Raw genomic sequence first — 14,831 nt, 5'->3', positions numbered from 1 at the left:
CAAATGCCTGCTGCTTCGAAATGCTCTTGTGATTTTTATCCGCGTCAATGAACTTGTTTGAGAATCAGCTGAGGTGAAGCTAATATCATCTCTACCTCTTCTTCAACGTTCATTGAACATCTAAAACAGTGAAATATGTTTATTCACTAGTATTAATTATGTGTATATGTACATAATGATTAAAAAATTCTAAAGATTGATCAAAGTTGAACAATAATTTGATATTTGTTTTATATTAATTTATATCATTGACATGAAATTAGCAAGTAGGATTTTCTGGTCAAAACGTAAACTCCTTCGAGAATTTGCGTTGTACTATTTATTATAAAAGTATTAGCGACACTATAAAAAGTTTCAGAAACAGAGTGATTTAGCATTAGTTATTCAGAACTATTTAAGTAAAGTTATTCAAAACTATGAGTATTGTGTTGGATAACTAATGCAACTTCCACAATATTTGGTGGAATTATAGTCATACCAACTATGAGTTTCAAAACAATTTGTGAAAAATTTATTATTTCTATCAAGGATTGAAAACTAACACATATAATTATTCGCTGTAATTGGCACTGTGTCTGAATATATGTTAAGCAAAAATATTGTTTTTCATATCACTACATGTTAAATTCGTGTAAGCTGATATTAATTCTAATGTCCTCCAAATTAGATTTTATGAAACTTTTATACTTGATTGTGCACTTGATTGCCCCAAAAAGATACAATTAAATAAAGATTATTAGTGAATGAATATTGATAAAATATTAAAACCTGATAAATTATTTAAATTGTCGCTTTCTAGAAGTTGAAGTTTCGGAAGAGGTTTTCTCGTTATCGAAAATACTATGAATAGTCCTAAAATGTTTTCGAATTGAGCTAGTACTTCCTCCACGTACTTCAGTTGTTTCTTGCAAAAATTGCATTTAGCGGTATCAACCGATGTTTTTTTAAAATAACACCAAACTGAACTTTATTGATTCATGATTAATTTGTTGTCGGTATAAAAAGATTATTAAGTTTGACAAAATACACGAAATTATAAAATCGCAATCTTAGCAAATTCTGTGAAATTGATAAATATAAAAAGTAATGAAAATAAATTCTGAAAGCATAACATCTAAACCTGTAAAAAGAATATTTCTCTAGGCAACGTAATCCTGCGGTATATTACGATAGTTAATGTGCAAAAAACACAACACGACCCTTAACACACGTTAAGAATATGCCTTTATAACTCAACTTCGAGCGTCCTCGATGAACTTCGACTAGTTTCGTATAGTCTTGTCCGACCTTGCGCTAGGTCAATGAGGGTGTGAGTAATAAAGCAAATGCTTGTTTATTGAAGTTATACTACTAATACGACAACTCAAAAAGTTGCGCGATTTGAATTCCATTTTAATTGAAAAAAATCACTATTTCATTTAATTATTTCTTTAATTTGATTTAAAAAAATGCAAGCTTTATTTGCTTCAAATTACCAACAATTATCAAGTTCCAAGATAGTAAAAATTTTGCCAGTGGGCGACTACTGAATAAAGTGCCACATATATCCACCACAATCTAATTCCGGGTTTAATTTAGCGGGTTTGACGAAATTCACTAACAATGAGTGAATTTAGTTGTACTTCGATATGGATAAAGTTGCTTGTGGATTGTCAAGTTTTTTGTTGGCTTATAATGTTTTGCTAAATTACTATTCAACATTGTCCAAATGCGTCGTATTTTGGAGCAGCTTTATCACTTTCCGAGCACCAATTATATACGCTCAGAAAAAGTTATCAATTTCATTATTTGTCCAAAATTCAACTGAAGATGAGCGAAACAACACTCCTATGCCACAATGTTTTAATGGAAATCCTATCAATACTACTTGCCATTAAAGTATCACCAGGTTGTTACCAGTGGTGCACCATGTAGAGAACTCAAAATCCTAAAAACATTAGTAGAATACTAGAATTGTACAAGGCAACATGAAATTATACATCTTGATTTAAAAGCAAATAAAGTTTTCGAATTGAGAACATAAGCTGAAAGATATTTACTGCCTAGTAATTTAATAGAAACTTATTTCTATTTGGTAGAGTATTGCGTGCCAATCCAGCACATGAAAAGCATAACTAATGTTTTGACATTTTTTAAATTATTTTTTAAATCGTCCGAATGATATTAAACTGTTGTTTAGTTACATGTGCTACGATGTTACATATAATTTTATTTGTTCATGAGTTTCTTGTTAAGCGAAATAAATGTACAAGCGCGTTAGTAAGTCAGTATGTATTATATTGTAAATTTTAAAGTGTCGGTAGTTTTCTTGAATTATGATTTTTTTCGAAATCAATGTTGTGATAATGAAATTAACTAATGTGTGATTTAGTCCTTGAATATGTAAAATTAGTTAAAATATATATCAGTCCTGAAGAAATTTTATTTGTTGAATGCTAACAAAACAAATTTGGAAATAAAATAACTAATAGGAGATGTTACGATAATAGATTATGGTAATAGGAGTATTATAAATGGAATGAAAAATTATTACGTACATGAAACAAAAGATAATGACTGAATTGAAATAAAGGCACTATTTTTGAGGTTCAACAATAACTAACGAATGATAATATAAGAACCAAATTGCAATTCTATTGAAACCAGAGCAATTAAGTATTTCTAGAAGTGTAACAAAATAGTAAGCAATATGATCAATATTTACTATGACTCATTTATTTTAATATGAAAGACGATATGAATATTTGAAAAAAGCAAATGCATAGTTTTGCTCCTACGTGCAATAACATGAGCATAAAACATGTCATGAAAGAATTGAGGAACTTTAATCGAGACAAATGCATAACACGAGGATTTGGTGTATAATGCACGGTATTTTATGTATAATTTTGATTTTGATTTATAAATCAAATGTCACCAGGACTTTGTCTGAAGATCATTATAATATTCTTGGTCAATTTGTTGAAAAGTAATACATGACAATGAAAAGGAAAATTTGATTTATAATGTTTATTGTGATCCCAATGATTTGATGGCTTCATTGTGCCAAACTATTTGAAACATCTCTTCCAATCCAGTCAAAGACAGACATTCGTGTCTCAATCTTTATGATTGTGAACTACTCAAAGTAGTTTTCGACCAAATAGAAAAAACCGCCCTGGATTTATCACTTGAACGAGATATCAAATTTGAGGCGAATGCAAAGTATGAATACTTCATACTTCATCAGTTTTTTTGTTTAATTTTGGATCTATTTAGCTACTACATGATTTTTCATCGTAAATCAATACCATATGTTGAATAAAATTATCGCCGCATAAACAATTTTGACCTTCAATAATTTTGAGATATTTGGTAAAAGTGGCATCACAATAATATAAATAGTGTTTGCTCAAAGGCTTTTCATCACCATACATAATCAATCAGGAAGATAGTTTTAATTTGTACGGATTTCTTAACCATGGATCAAATGCTATCATTTATTGGCAAAAGAAAATATTTCAACACTTCTATAAATTATTCAAAGTCGTGAAGATTGATTGATTTGTCCAATGCAATTGTTATTGTAAGACCGTTGGATCTCTGGTGAAATACTTCTCAATCTTAATTTTTACCAAATTATTTATATATATATATATATAATATATAACACCAAATTTGTTACATTTATATCAAGGAAATTGAAACATGTCATGCAGCATGCATATTATAAGAAGAAAACCTAACACAAACTAAAAGAATAAAATCAATTTGTACTCGAAATCGATATTAAAAATTTCAATTGATATTTGCAAATATCAAGAAATTCTTGAAGAATAATTTATTCTTAATGCAATAAATTATATTTAACTAATTTTAAATATTCAATGATCAGCACATGTAACTTGTAGGATGAACTTGCAAGATATAACATTTTCTTTGTTTTTCATTAGTACTTAGATTTGGGAAACTGCAAACGCTCAAATAAATTTTTACAATATATACATATGTTTCAATGTGGTAACTTTAAAATGAATGTAAAACTATAAAAATCAATTTAATAATATAATTATAGTTACTAATAGCACATAATATCGCTGTAATGATAAATGTAAAACACATTTCTTATAATTTTACTTACTTTTATTTGCCACTATAATAAACCTACACATATTTAACGTCGCATAAGATATATTTTTGAACATACAAGAGACTGCGCATGTAATAGGCTAAGTTTCTATTCCTATCTTAGAAACGAGAATACTTAATTTATATTTTTTAGTTCCATATACGTTTCATTGTTTGTAATGCTCAAGTTTTAGATTCATATTTTATCTAAGTATGCTTTTTTATGAAGTTGCTTGTACCATGTAAACTCTGGTCGAATATTTTATTTTTTATATCAATATGATTTATACATTTTGAAAAAGGGAATGTCTTCCACATGTACGTGCACCACTTTTTTTTTAATTTTATGTGACATGGCTTTTGACGTAAACAAATTACATATATCTAGTAATTGTTTTGGAGCAAAAAAGCTTCATACGAGAATTTCGCTAAACAAAACTAACTTTGTTGAGGAGTATCAGTAGCTGATTTCTATTTTTCAGGTTATATAAGGAAATATTGTCCGAATCTGAATGTTTCTTAGAATAGCATACGTTTCGAGTGTTGGTTTGACCCATCTTCAGGGCTACATTTTTAAAACACTTATGATAATCATGTTAAATTTTTGTTTCTTATTTTTTTTATTTAATTTTATTCTGCAATCTGTTTTTTATAAACAATAAGCAGAGACTGTTAACTAAAAAATTTATAACTTTACTAAATTACTATACAATACCACACAGTATACACAAATGTTCAGTGATATGCACGGATTTTTGCTTAAGAAATTAATACAAAAACATGAAAAAGCAACAAAAACTTATGTTTAACATTTAATAGTTATTACTCTGAGTGAAAATTAGCACTTTCACTCACGACACTTTTTCTTGTCCTCGACGTCGTTCTTGGTAGAGAATTATCCTTTCCAACTTGTGTGTTTTGTTTGTGAATTATATATACATATTATATATCACAAAATTTTACGTATAATCATGTAGCACGACACAGAAGCAGGTGACCTGGTCAAACCCCGGTGGAGGCTAAGAGAATCTCCTTGAGCACCGGAGACATGACTACGGGCCGCCTAGAGTCACGGAGAGCGTAGAAGCTATATTCGATGACTTTGAATTGGATCCCATCGTTGCCAGTCACTTCGCTTTATTTGTTTTCATTTACTAGATTTGGGTCGCCAAAACTTCTTATAACATCATTGAAGTAACATTTGCCATTTTACATCTTTATCACAATATACAGATCAGCTTGATGTATTGAATTATTATTCTGGTTGATAAGCAGATCATGAGGTTATGAATACTATCTAATTCCAGTTTCTTGCATGAATTTTTCCAACATTTTTTTATAAATGAATAACTCGTTATCATCCTTCAAACGCATTTCTAGTGTATTCAATTTCTTCGCCGTCTTCAATGGCAAGATCAAGTCAATCTCCTTATGCAAACATTTCATGTAAAGATACTAATCTAAATTAAGACATTTATTAATTGATTTCTTAATAATAAAATAGATATTAACAAGTTGAGTTGTGATCCACTATCGTGGATATCCATATTCCCTTTTCGTTGACATGGACCACTTTGGGAATCACTTGTTCTAGACGAACAAGATGAATGATATTAAGATGAAGCAGCTCTGCTTACATTGTTGTAAAATTATAATTATTTTTGCATTTGATAAGTGATAATTCTGAATTTAGTTCATGTTCATAACATGAATTATATTCTACTTACTACTACATAATTTAATTTAGTGTTATTTAATAAACAGTATGCATTTTTGATTGCCCTCAACTATAACTATCGATTTGTTGGGGAGAAATTACTTTATGAAAACGTGTAATTTATTGGAATCTTTCTTGGTAAGTTAAGCAGGTTTTCCGAAATTGACTAAATATAGTCCTTTAAAGGATTTATGCAAGAAGTAATAACAGTGAATTGTTTATCTGTATCCATTAAAACCAAGAGCAAACGGTTATAATTATTATGTGGCGCTAGATATTTTAAACCTGATAATTTTATAACAAAGTTATCATTATTATAATTTATAATATGATCATATTCATGAACACTTAAAATTATGCTATGTAAGAGTCAATGATTATGTCATCTAACCACTCATTTTCATATAAAGTAAAAAAATTATTCAATTTAATGGCATATTTACCAAAAAATCCTATAGTACACAATATATCCCTATTATACATGGAGGGTTTTATATAGAAATGAAAATCTATAGCTACGTTATTGTTAGGATACAAACCTATTTTTAGATCTGTACTAGAGTCAGCAGAGTTATTTGAGTCTAGTTTTTTATGCAAAGGAAAAGCATTTTTCCTACATCGGTAAAAATTGACCGGATTATTAGATTTTTTGTTCAATGTTTCCTTTGCATCTCTAATATCTACTGTGTTGATGTTATTGTCCTCATTTAATTTTTTAGTTACTTTATTTACTGTGTTGTTTTTTTTTCATTTTTTTTAATATTGTTTACCACGCCTAACTTCTGCATTTCTTTTTTTTTATATTGTAACTTTTGTTGCTTTTCTCAGGATTAAGTTTCTGTATTACAGGGCATTTATTTATTAAATAAGCCGCAACATACCTCTCAATTTCTCCACAAAATGTCCTGCTTTCATATATTTATCACGATGGCAGATATTGTTCTTTAATGTATTGAAAAATGATTCGACAGCAGCATTTGAATACAAATGTTTTCTGTAATTATCTAACTGGGGAAAAAAAGCCAAATAATAAATCAGTCAAGATTGTCTTGTTTGATACTGAGTCATTATTTTCAAATAGATTTATTTCCTTGATCGCTAAATCTATTTGTACATTATAATACTTGCTAACTAAAATCCACACAATATGAGTGAACATTTTTCGAGCATGGTTTAAATCTCTACATCTTTCACCTAAAAGAAAAATAATTGAGCTTACAGCTACAGATATTTTTTCATGATCTCTCTTTAAGTCTCCTTGTGAAATAACTGCAACATAAATGTAATGTTATGTTTTTTGTAAAAAGTTTAGAACTATTATCATTTGAAAACATATAGCACTTATTAATATAATCAATCAAATTTGTATTATTGCAACCTTGATTTATCGCATGAATGCTTGCATAGCTGTGGCATTCTGATTCTGTTGAGATTGGCTTACTTCTCGAGCACGACCACCGCGGCAGCCTCTGTTGCCATGGAAGCTGCTGCTGCCTGCAGAAGGGAGGAAATTACTTGGCGGTGGCTTCCTGCCGCGCTGTGTTTTACCGCCCCGTCTTCCGCGGACTTAGACGCTCCACCTTCGGCATCGTTTTGGGACTAAAGTAATAATATTATAACAACTTATAGCTAAGTATATTTACGAATGTATTTATATAATATTATATAAATGCTGCATTACCTTATCAAGATAAATTTTCGGCTGCCTCTCTCTGCTGATGAGAGGCAGCCGACTTGCTTCTGGCCCTTCGTTGACAATATCTTAGATTGACTTTTTGGAACAGTACTGATCCCCGTTTCGTCTACATTGTAGATCCTTTCAGGCGTCAGTTTATGTTTATCTATTACATTTTCCAACAATGTAAAAAAATTATCGACTGCCACTCTGTTAAAAGCCATCGCTCTTGCAGCTGATGTTGGTTCTGGGCGTCTGTATGCTAGATCAGGGTGTGGTTCTAAAAACCCGCTGAGCCAATCTTTTCCTGCCATACCAGTTTCTATATTAAATGGGTTATCTATATGATTCCGCTGAGCCAACTGATAAGCTATAATGCGTAGCTCTTTTTCTGTTAAACCAAAAAGCCGTGCTCCCATAGATTTCACATACTCCGCCAGCTCATTTTCTTGCTCGGCAGTGAAAACAATTTTGAATCGTTCCAAATGTTTTTTCCCGCAGTCGTTATCAGAATCAGTGTCGGTATTAACAGTTTCACGAGCTTTTCCTACTCGTCGTTCTAAAGTCGACTTCGGAACATCGAAAGTAGCCGAGGCTTGAAGAAATCCCATTCTATCAGTAAGAACAGCATTGACTGCGAACCATTTTATCTGTAGTCAAATAAATAAATAGGTAAATACTTTTGATCCTGATTTAAGTAGAATTTAAAAATATCATCAGTAGGTGTCTACATAGAAAATGTTATTTTAATCATAAGGGCGGGGCAAAACAGGGATATCCCATTATGACCCGATCATCTTGCACCGATCCACACGTAGTTAAAAAAGATGACGCAATTCTAACCTCAAACTTAACCGGCGAAAAAATCTGGTTTAAATTTAATGTTTTGGACTCCTATAATAAGCTCGGGATAGAAATAATACGTTAACACATGTACTGATGTACATGTCTGTACATCAGTTTTCGAATCAAATTTTGCGTAAAAAAACTTGCAATATCACTTTTTTCTCTCTGCAACCCAAAAACGAGTTCTAACCTGTCCGCTCTCCATGGACGCACTGGCGGAGAGTGAAGTTCGCGCAAATGGCGCTGTTGCCACTCAGAACACAATAACAATTCACTCACACAAGCTTACTTCCCGTACTGCCCCGAACTTCATCTTGCCCCGGTCTCCCCTACAACTATTTTTGCATTTGCAAGTGATAATTCTGAATTTAGTTCATGTTCATACCAAATATGTGGGCATTCGGAAGTAACTCTCGAATGACGAATACACAATTAATAACTCCTTCATAAATATCTTTGAAATTATGTTCTGTATTGTTAGTTCCAATCAATATAACCACTATTTTAGTTTTTTTATTCGAAAATTTGCCGGTTTTTATCCGATATAGTACATTTTCTACTTTATCGCCTCCAATGCCGAAATTGGCGGCATGAAATTGTTGAAATTTAGCTTGACCAAGTTTGCAATAAGGGAGTCTCCAGTGAGAATAACATTGTGGTTAATCTTCGCCATTTTTAAATTATTTAAGTGCTTTTGACGCCACGTTTCACTTGTTCTAGCAGTGGGAATGACGCATTTATTGATATTTTCAAACTTACCAGACATAGTGAATAACTTTAATAATAAAACAACTTTATTTGTAATACAAACAAACTTATAAATTCCGATAATTCAATATTTTGTGGAAAAATATCTTTATCAGAATTCTGATACAAATAGTCACAAATATCTAAATTATATAGTTACTTACAAAAACTCCGGCTTGTATACACAAATTCTAATTAGTAAATATATTACGGAAACTCGTGGACTCACTCCTACACAATATAATAATAGCTTAAAGCTTTGCTTCTTCAATTCGCTCGTCATTTGCTAACTCAATCATGTCATGTCACATCACATTTCAGCCAGCATGAAGTTGCCGCCGAAAGAAATTAGCTGTCAAGTTCAAAAGTTTTGGCTTCATAACATTGACAGCTAAAACCTGTCAAGATCATGATTATTATTATGATTTTTAAAATGTTTAGAACCAAGATGATAGCTTACCTTAGACGTATAATATAATAATAATTTAAAATATAATAATAATTTAAAATACAATATATCTGGTTCCCTAATAGGAAATATTGCAGAAAAAACTAAACATATCTGTTCCAAGACGGTATGAAGTATTTTGATTTAGTATTATAACATAAAAGGTATTTTAATTTTGTTATTTCATCGACTGAATCTGCTATTTGTTGTTTGCTGAGTTTTAATTTTGTTTTGTGTGTTTTATTTGAATGTTGTTAGCTTCCACTGAATTAAAACTAGACCGTAAACTTAATAATTGCAAAGGAACATAGAAATTTGTACAAGTTTTCTTGCTGAAATGTCTGAAATATATATATATATATATATATATATATATATATATATATATATAATTTACAACATGACACATAATATAGAACATGTATAGAAGGATAAAACAAATAAAAATAACTTGTTTAATTTATTATTTATTAATTATAAAAAATTCAATAAATGAAGATGGCGCGATCATAATTTCTGCCGCCGCGATAGTAGCCACCGCCGCGATATCGAGCGCCGCCGCCGCCACGACGACCGCCGCGATGGTTATAGCCGCCACGTCGACAGCTGTCTTGTCGACCGCCGCGATAATTACCGCCGCCACGTCTACCGCCGCGATAGTAACCGCGGCCACGGTAACCCCGGCCGCTACCAACTTTTGAAGCTACGTCTTCGCCGCTTTCGCTATAAGAAGATAGACCGGTGGGGCCCCAACTTGCTTCATCGGACTAAAATAAAAATTAATAATATTATAATAACTGATTGTTCAATATATCAATCAATGTATTTATATATTATTATATAAATGTAATATTACCTTATCATGATAGTATATTCGGATATCCTTCTCCTTAAACACTTCATGGAAGTATAGCCCCACATCGTCACTATTCTCATACTCTACCGGCATAAGAGATATAGTTTTGTTGTCCGGGAGCGAATTTGATTTAATTTTCTGGAAAATTATTCCGACTGCAGTCATGTCAAACTCTGTTATAAAAATATGGTAATAATGGATTTTGTGTATAACTGTAAATAATATAACAAATTACGCTTCTATAAAAATTTTCAAATTAAAAGTGTAAAGTTTTTACGCGATTTTGAAAAAATATATCACCTTTATATATATATATATATATATATATATATATATATAATATATATTTATATATAAGTATGTATATGCTATAATATAGAAGAAATATATACCATAATCTGTGGCAGACACGGCACACAGCCCAAATGCATGCTGTAGAAAAGATTTGGCTCAAAAGACCTCTCCTATTCGGGTCGGTCTCTTACGCACATGTCCTAAAGAATAAAAAAGTGGATTAAAATAAATTACTTACACAATGCTCTTCTCCCAATTTGATTTTTTATCCAAATCCGTAAAAACTATTAGTATTTCATTGCGCGGGATTTCACCCACGCTTCTAAATCTTTGAATAGCATTTGCCATTTTTTTTATTCCTTTGTATCTGTAATTGAATTTGCACACTACAGGCGGGCCCGGTAATAACCGATATAATAAATTGAAATCTATTCAATATATATATATATATATATATATATATATATATATATATATATATACTAGCTGACCCGACAGACGTTGTTCTGTACCCACGTCTACAATTTTAGAATATTTTATACTAATATTTACTGCTTAGTTAAAAATAATAATTACTGTTTTTTGAATTACTATTTACACCAATATATGAGTGATGTTGAATGTAGAACTGTTTCAAATAAAATGATTCTTCTCAATTTCCACAGTTAACACTTTAATTATTCATTTAACAAATATTGAAGAATGTTCAATAAAATTGTATATTAAAAATTATACACTGCGATTTATAGAATATATATGCGGCATAATACTATATAGCATAATTTTGTTGATCGTAAGTTGAATAGAGCACATGTGAACAGGATTTGACAAATTAATTCACTTCAAATATAAACTTAAGCAATAATGTATATTGATTTATTAGTGAAAAAAATGTACGTAATTTAGATATTAAAATTACTAAAAGCCAGTTAAAATATGGTACAAAATTATAAAAATTATAGGCAACATTATTGAAGCAATTATTTTGGGTAGAAAAATAAAAGGTGATATTGCACCTTTTCCGCGAATGCTATATAGTAATTCTTTCTGAATTTGTTGTACTTTTTAAAAGATTCCAATTTTCAACACGTGTATCTTATGTTGTGACATAAATCACAAAGGCAGACGATCATTTTTAGTGTGATAAATTTGGAAAATCAATGTTTTAGTCGTGAATAAACAAAAAATCATTCATTTATACATTCACATCTACAGGTATGACTAAAATACTATATAACCCTTAAATTCAATAAAATCAATTGAGCTATTGGAAATTTTGTTGTATAAACCGCAGTGTATAATTTTTAATATACAATTTTATTGAACATTTTTTAATATTTGTGCTCTGTAAATTTTTTTACTGTGCTCCAATTTACTTGATATTTTGGAAATAGGCTAATCTTTATTTTAAGTTCAGATGTGAAAACAATTTGCACTCCGTCACCATCCACCGCATTAATTGGATTATTACTTTTTTAATTCTGATTTTATCAGAATTTGCAATACACTATTTTAAAGGTGATTAAGGGGTTAGGGGTACTTGGGATTTTTGAAAAATCGATTTTTATTTTTTTGCATTTTCATTAAGGGTAACATCTTGAAAATATTCTCTGAAAGTTTCAAGTTGATCCGATGATTACTTTTTGAGTTATTGGACCCTTACCAGCGCGTTGACGCAAGTGGAGAGCTCGATACTTATACTCAAAATCATTCTCCCTCACCTCCTGATGTTTTAAACGCTTTCAAACCGATTTACGACGTACTCAGCAATGATAATTTACTTTCAAGATGCGTAGTTCAAGATTAAATCCATAATCAGAAAAAATTAAAAGCTTCAACCAACTAGAGTAGAAAATATACCTAGAAACCGTGAATACTAGTTTTACTATCGTACAAATTGCTGAATGCATATACATAATTATTATTATTGATTATGGATACCCTAGAACCTAATTGTGGGTATAATTCCCATTGGTATGCTGAAAAATTGGATGCTGCACGTGTGAAAGTGGCAGATCAGCGCGCCAACGAGAACACTCAGGAGCCCAGAATGCTTTGTAGGTAACAGCAAATGGAAATTTTGGAAACTTGCACAATGACTGATAAACTATTATATGGCCCAGATATAGATGACTTGGTTTAAGTAATTCAATAATTCGAATTTCTGTACGTAAATCCAATGTGAAACTTTAAACGCGTTTTTCTCAAAACTATGTTTTTTGAAACGGTGACCACTGTAACTCGAAAACCACTTAGTAAATTTTAATGAAATTCATACAGCTTTTAGAATACATAATAAACTCGTGCCTGATCGAAGGATTTTTATTTTTTCAAAAATTTGAATTTTTTAAGACCAATTAACTGTTGATTTTTTACCCAAAAATCTAGATTTTTTCTTTCTGATGCTGCCATTTTGTTAATTTTTGCAAAAAATAAGAAAACCTTCGATCCGGCCCGGGATTAACTATTCATAAAACTATTTTTTTAATTTGATTGATTTTAGATGAATCTCCAAGGAGTTATGATGGTCACCGCCAGGACCGTTTTTCGAAACAGGGTCAACAAAAACAGCTATAACTTTGGGAATATTGATTTTTTTTTCTGAAATTTTTGTTACATCAAGTCAAAACATTGTATAATAATGCTGTATTAATATTTTTGTAGAAACACATCGTTTAATAACAAAAAAAAAATACTGAAAACACTCATTTTTTCGTGCATGCAAGTACCCCTAACCCCTTAAATAAGCTACAACTTTCTTTATAAGTTTGACCGTAACTTCTCTTATTGTGAAACGGCGAAGGGTTAAATGACTCGAAAGACCTCTGGTTGGACAGCCGCGCACTCCTTAAACATAAAAATAATAAACAACAAAAATAAGTCAGGAAAATACCTCGATTTTTCATATATATATATATATATATATATATATATATATATATATATATATATATATATATATATATATATATATATACTTTTATACGTATTCTTTCAGAGATATTATAATGAGAAATTGGATGTTTTTTTTTTAATGTTTTTTTATGAAATCATGAGTTTTTCGAAAATCGTTTGTACTAAAGTTGTGGTATTTTCTAGAATCCATCAAGATCTCTTAAACCAAGTTAATTCTAGATGGAATACGATTATTTTTAAATTTGGTGGAAATGGCACTTAAAAACTATTTTATTCAAATGAAAAAACATTATATGCGTTTTTTATTTGCATGATTGTTTACTCATTTTACTCGCAGAAGTACTCATTTTAAAGCTTATTTTGAGCACTATAAAAACCCATTTTCATATCTAGCTTAATAATGTTCCTAAAACACTATAAAATAGCGATTTATTAAGATTTTAATTGATATAATTTTGTTCATTACAAAAAAGAAACAAATTTTCAGTAGCCAGTAACTTGAAAAGTATTTGCTTTTTTGAAAAACATTATTAAACATTTTTCTCTTATAATTAGTTCTTTTATCGATACCCAACGTTATTTTGAAAAAAGTAAAATTACACCACTGAAAAGAAATGTCATCCACCCGAGAAGTGGTAATGGAGTCTAAATTGTTTTCACTTCTGAAGAGTAAGATGAACCTAGTTCCAAAATTCCAAACGAAATGGAAAACAGTAAAAAAAGTTCAGACCGAAAGCGCTGCATTGAGTAAATATTCCGTACCCAATGACAATAATATGAATTTTTGACACTAAGAAACTTCTAAATAATTTTTTTTGTATTGTGACTTAGTATAGTAATCACTTATGGTTCGTCTCCTTTGCACGAATTCGTACGGCGAATCTGTTCGCAAAGTGCGCAAACAAAATTATTGCAAGCAAAAGCAAATCACGCGCAGTTGAGAACACGATTCGCCGTGCGCGTCAGACGCATGCGCAGACTGCATCACTTGTCACATGCATGTTATATTATTTGCATCTTATATTAAATTAATATTTGGCACATCTAAGCTGCTTTTCGACAATAATAATGTAGACATTATATTTTCTTTATTTTTAATCATGAAGTTATTATATTTTAATATTGCCTTAGCCTATAAGTGAATAGAAATGTTTGGCAAATGACAGTCTTCAATTGTTTTTAATGTCAAACTAAGCTTCAAATATTTTCAAGGGCAAACAATGAT

At 30.4% G+C, this 14,831-nt stretch overlaps 1 protein-coding gene across 1 annotated transcript; it reads right to left on the bottom strand.

Moving 5' to 3' along the window:
• Positions 1-10,025: 10,025 nt before the first annotated feature.
• On the bottom strand, positions 10,026-10,561 carry LOC113382059 (ATP-dependent RNA helicase A-like). Its single transcript, XM_026620619.1, has 2 exons — positions 10,397-10,561; positions 10,026-10,307 (listed from the first exon to the last, which is right to left on the bottom strand). The coding sequence occupies exons 1-2, from the start codon at positions 10,559-10,561 to the stop codon at positions 10,026-10,028; spliced, it is 447 nt and encodes a 148-aa protein (XP_026476404.1).
• Between the last annotated feature and the right edge of the window lie 4,270 nt (positions 10,562-14,831).

Source organism: Ctenocephalides felis, unplaced genomic scaffold (genome assembly GCF_003426905.1).
Source record: "Ctenocephalides felis isolate EL2017-DRISC unplaced genomic scaffold, ASM342690v1 CF-g0.4_SCAFFOLD_03265, whole genome shotgun sequence".
NCBI classification, from domain to species: Eukaryota; Metazoa; Arthropoda; class Insecta; order Siphonaptera; family Pulicidae; genus Ctenocephalides; species Ctenocephalides felis.
Note: the sequence above shows the minus strand (reverse complement) of the source record. Positions and strands in the feature narration are given on the sequence as shown.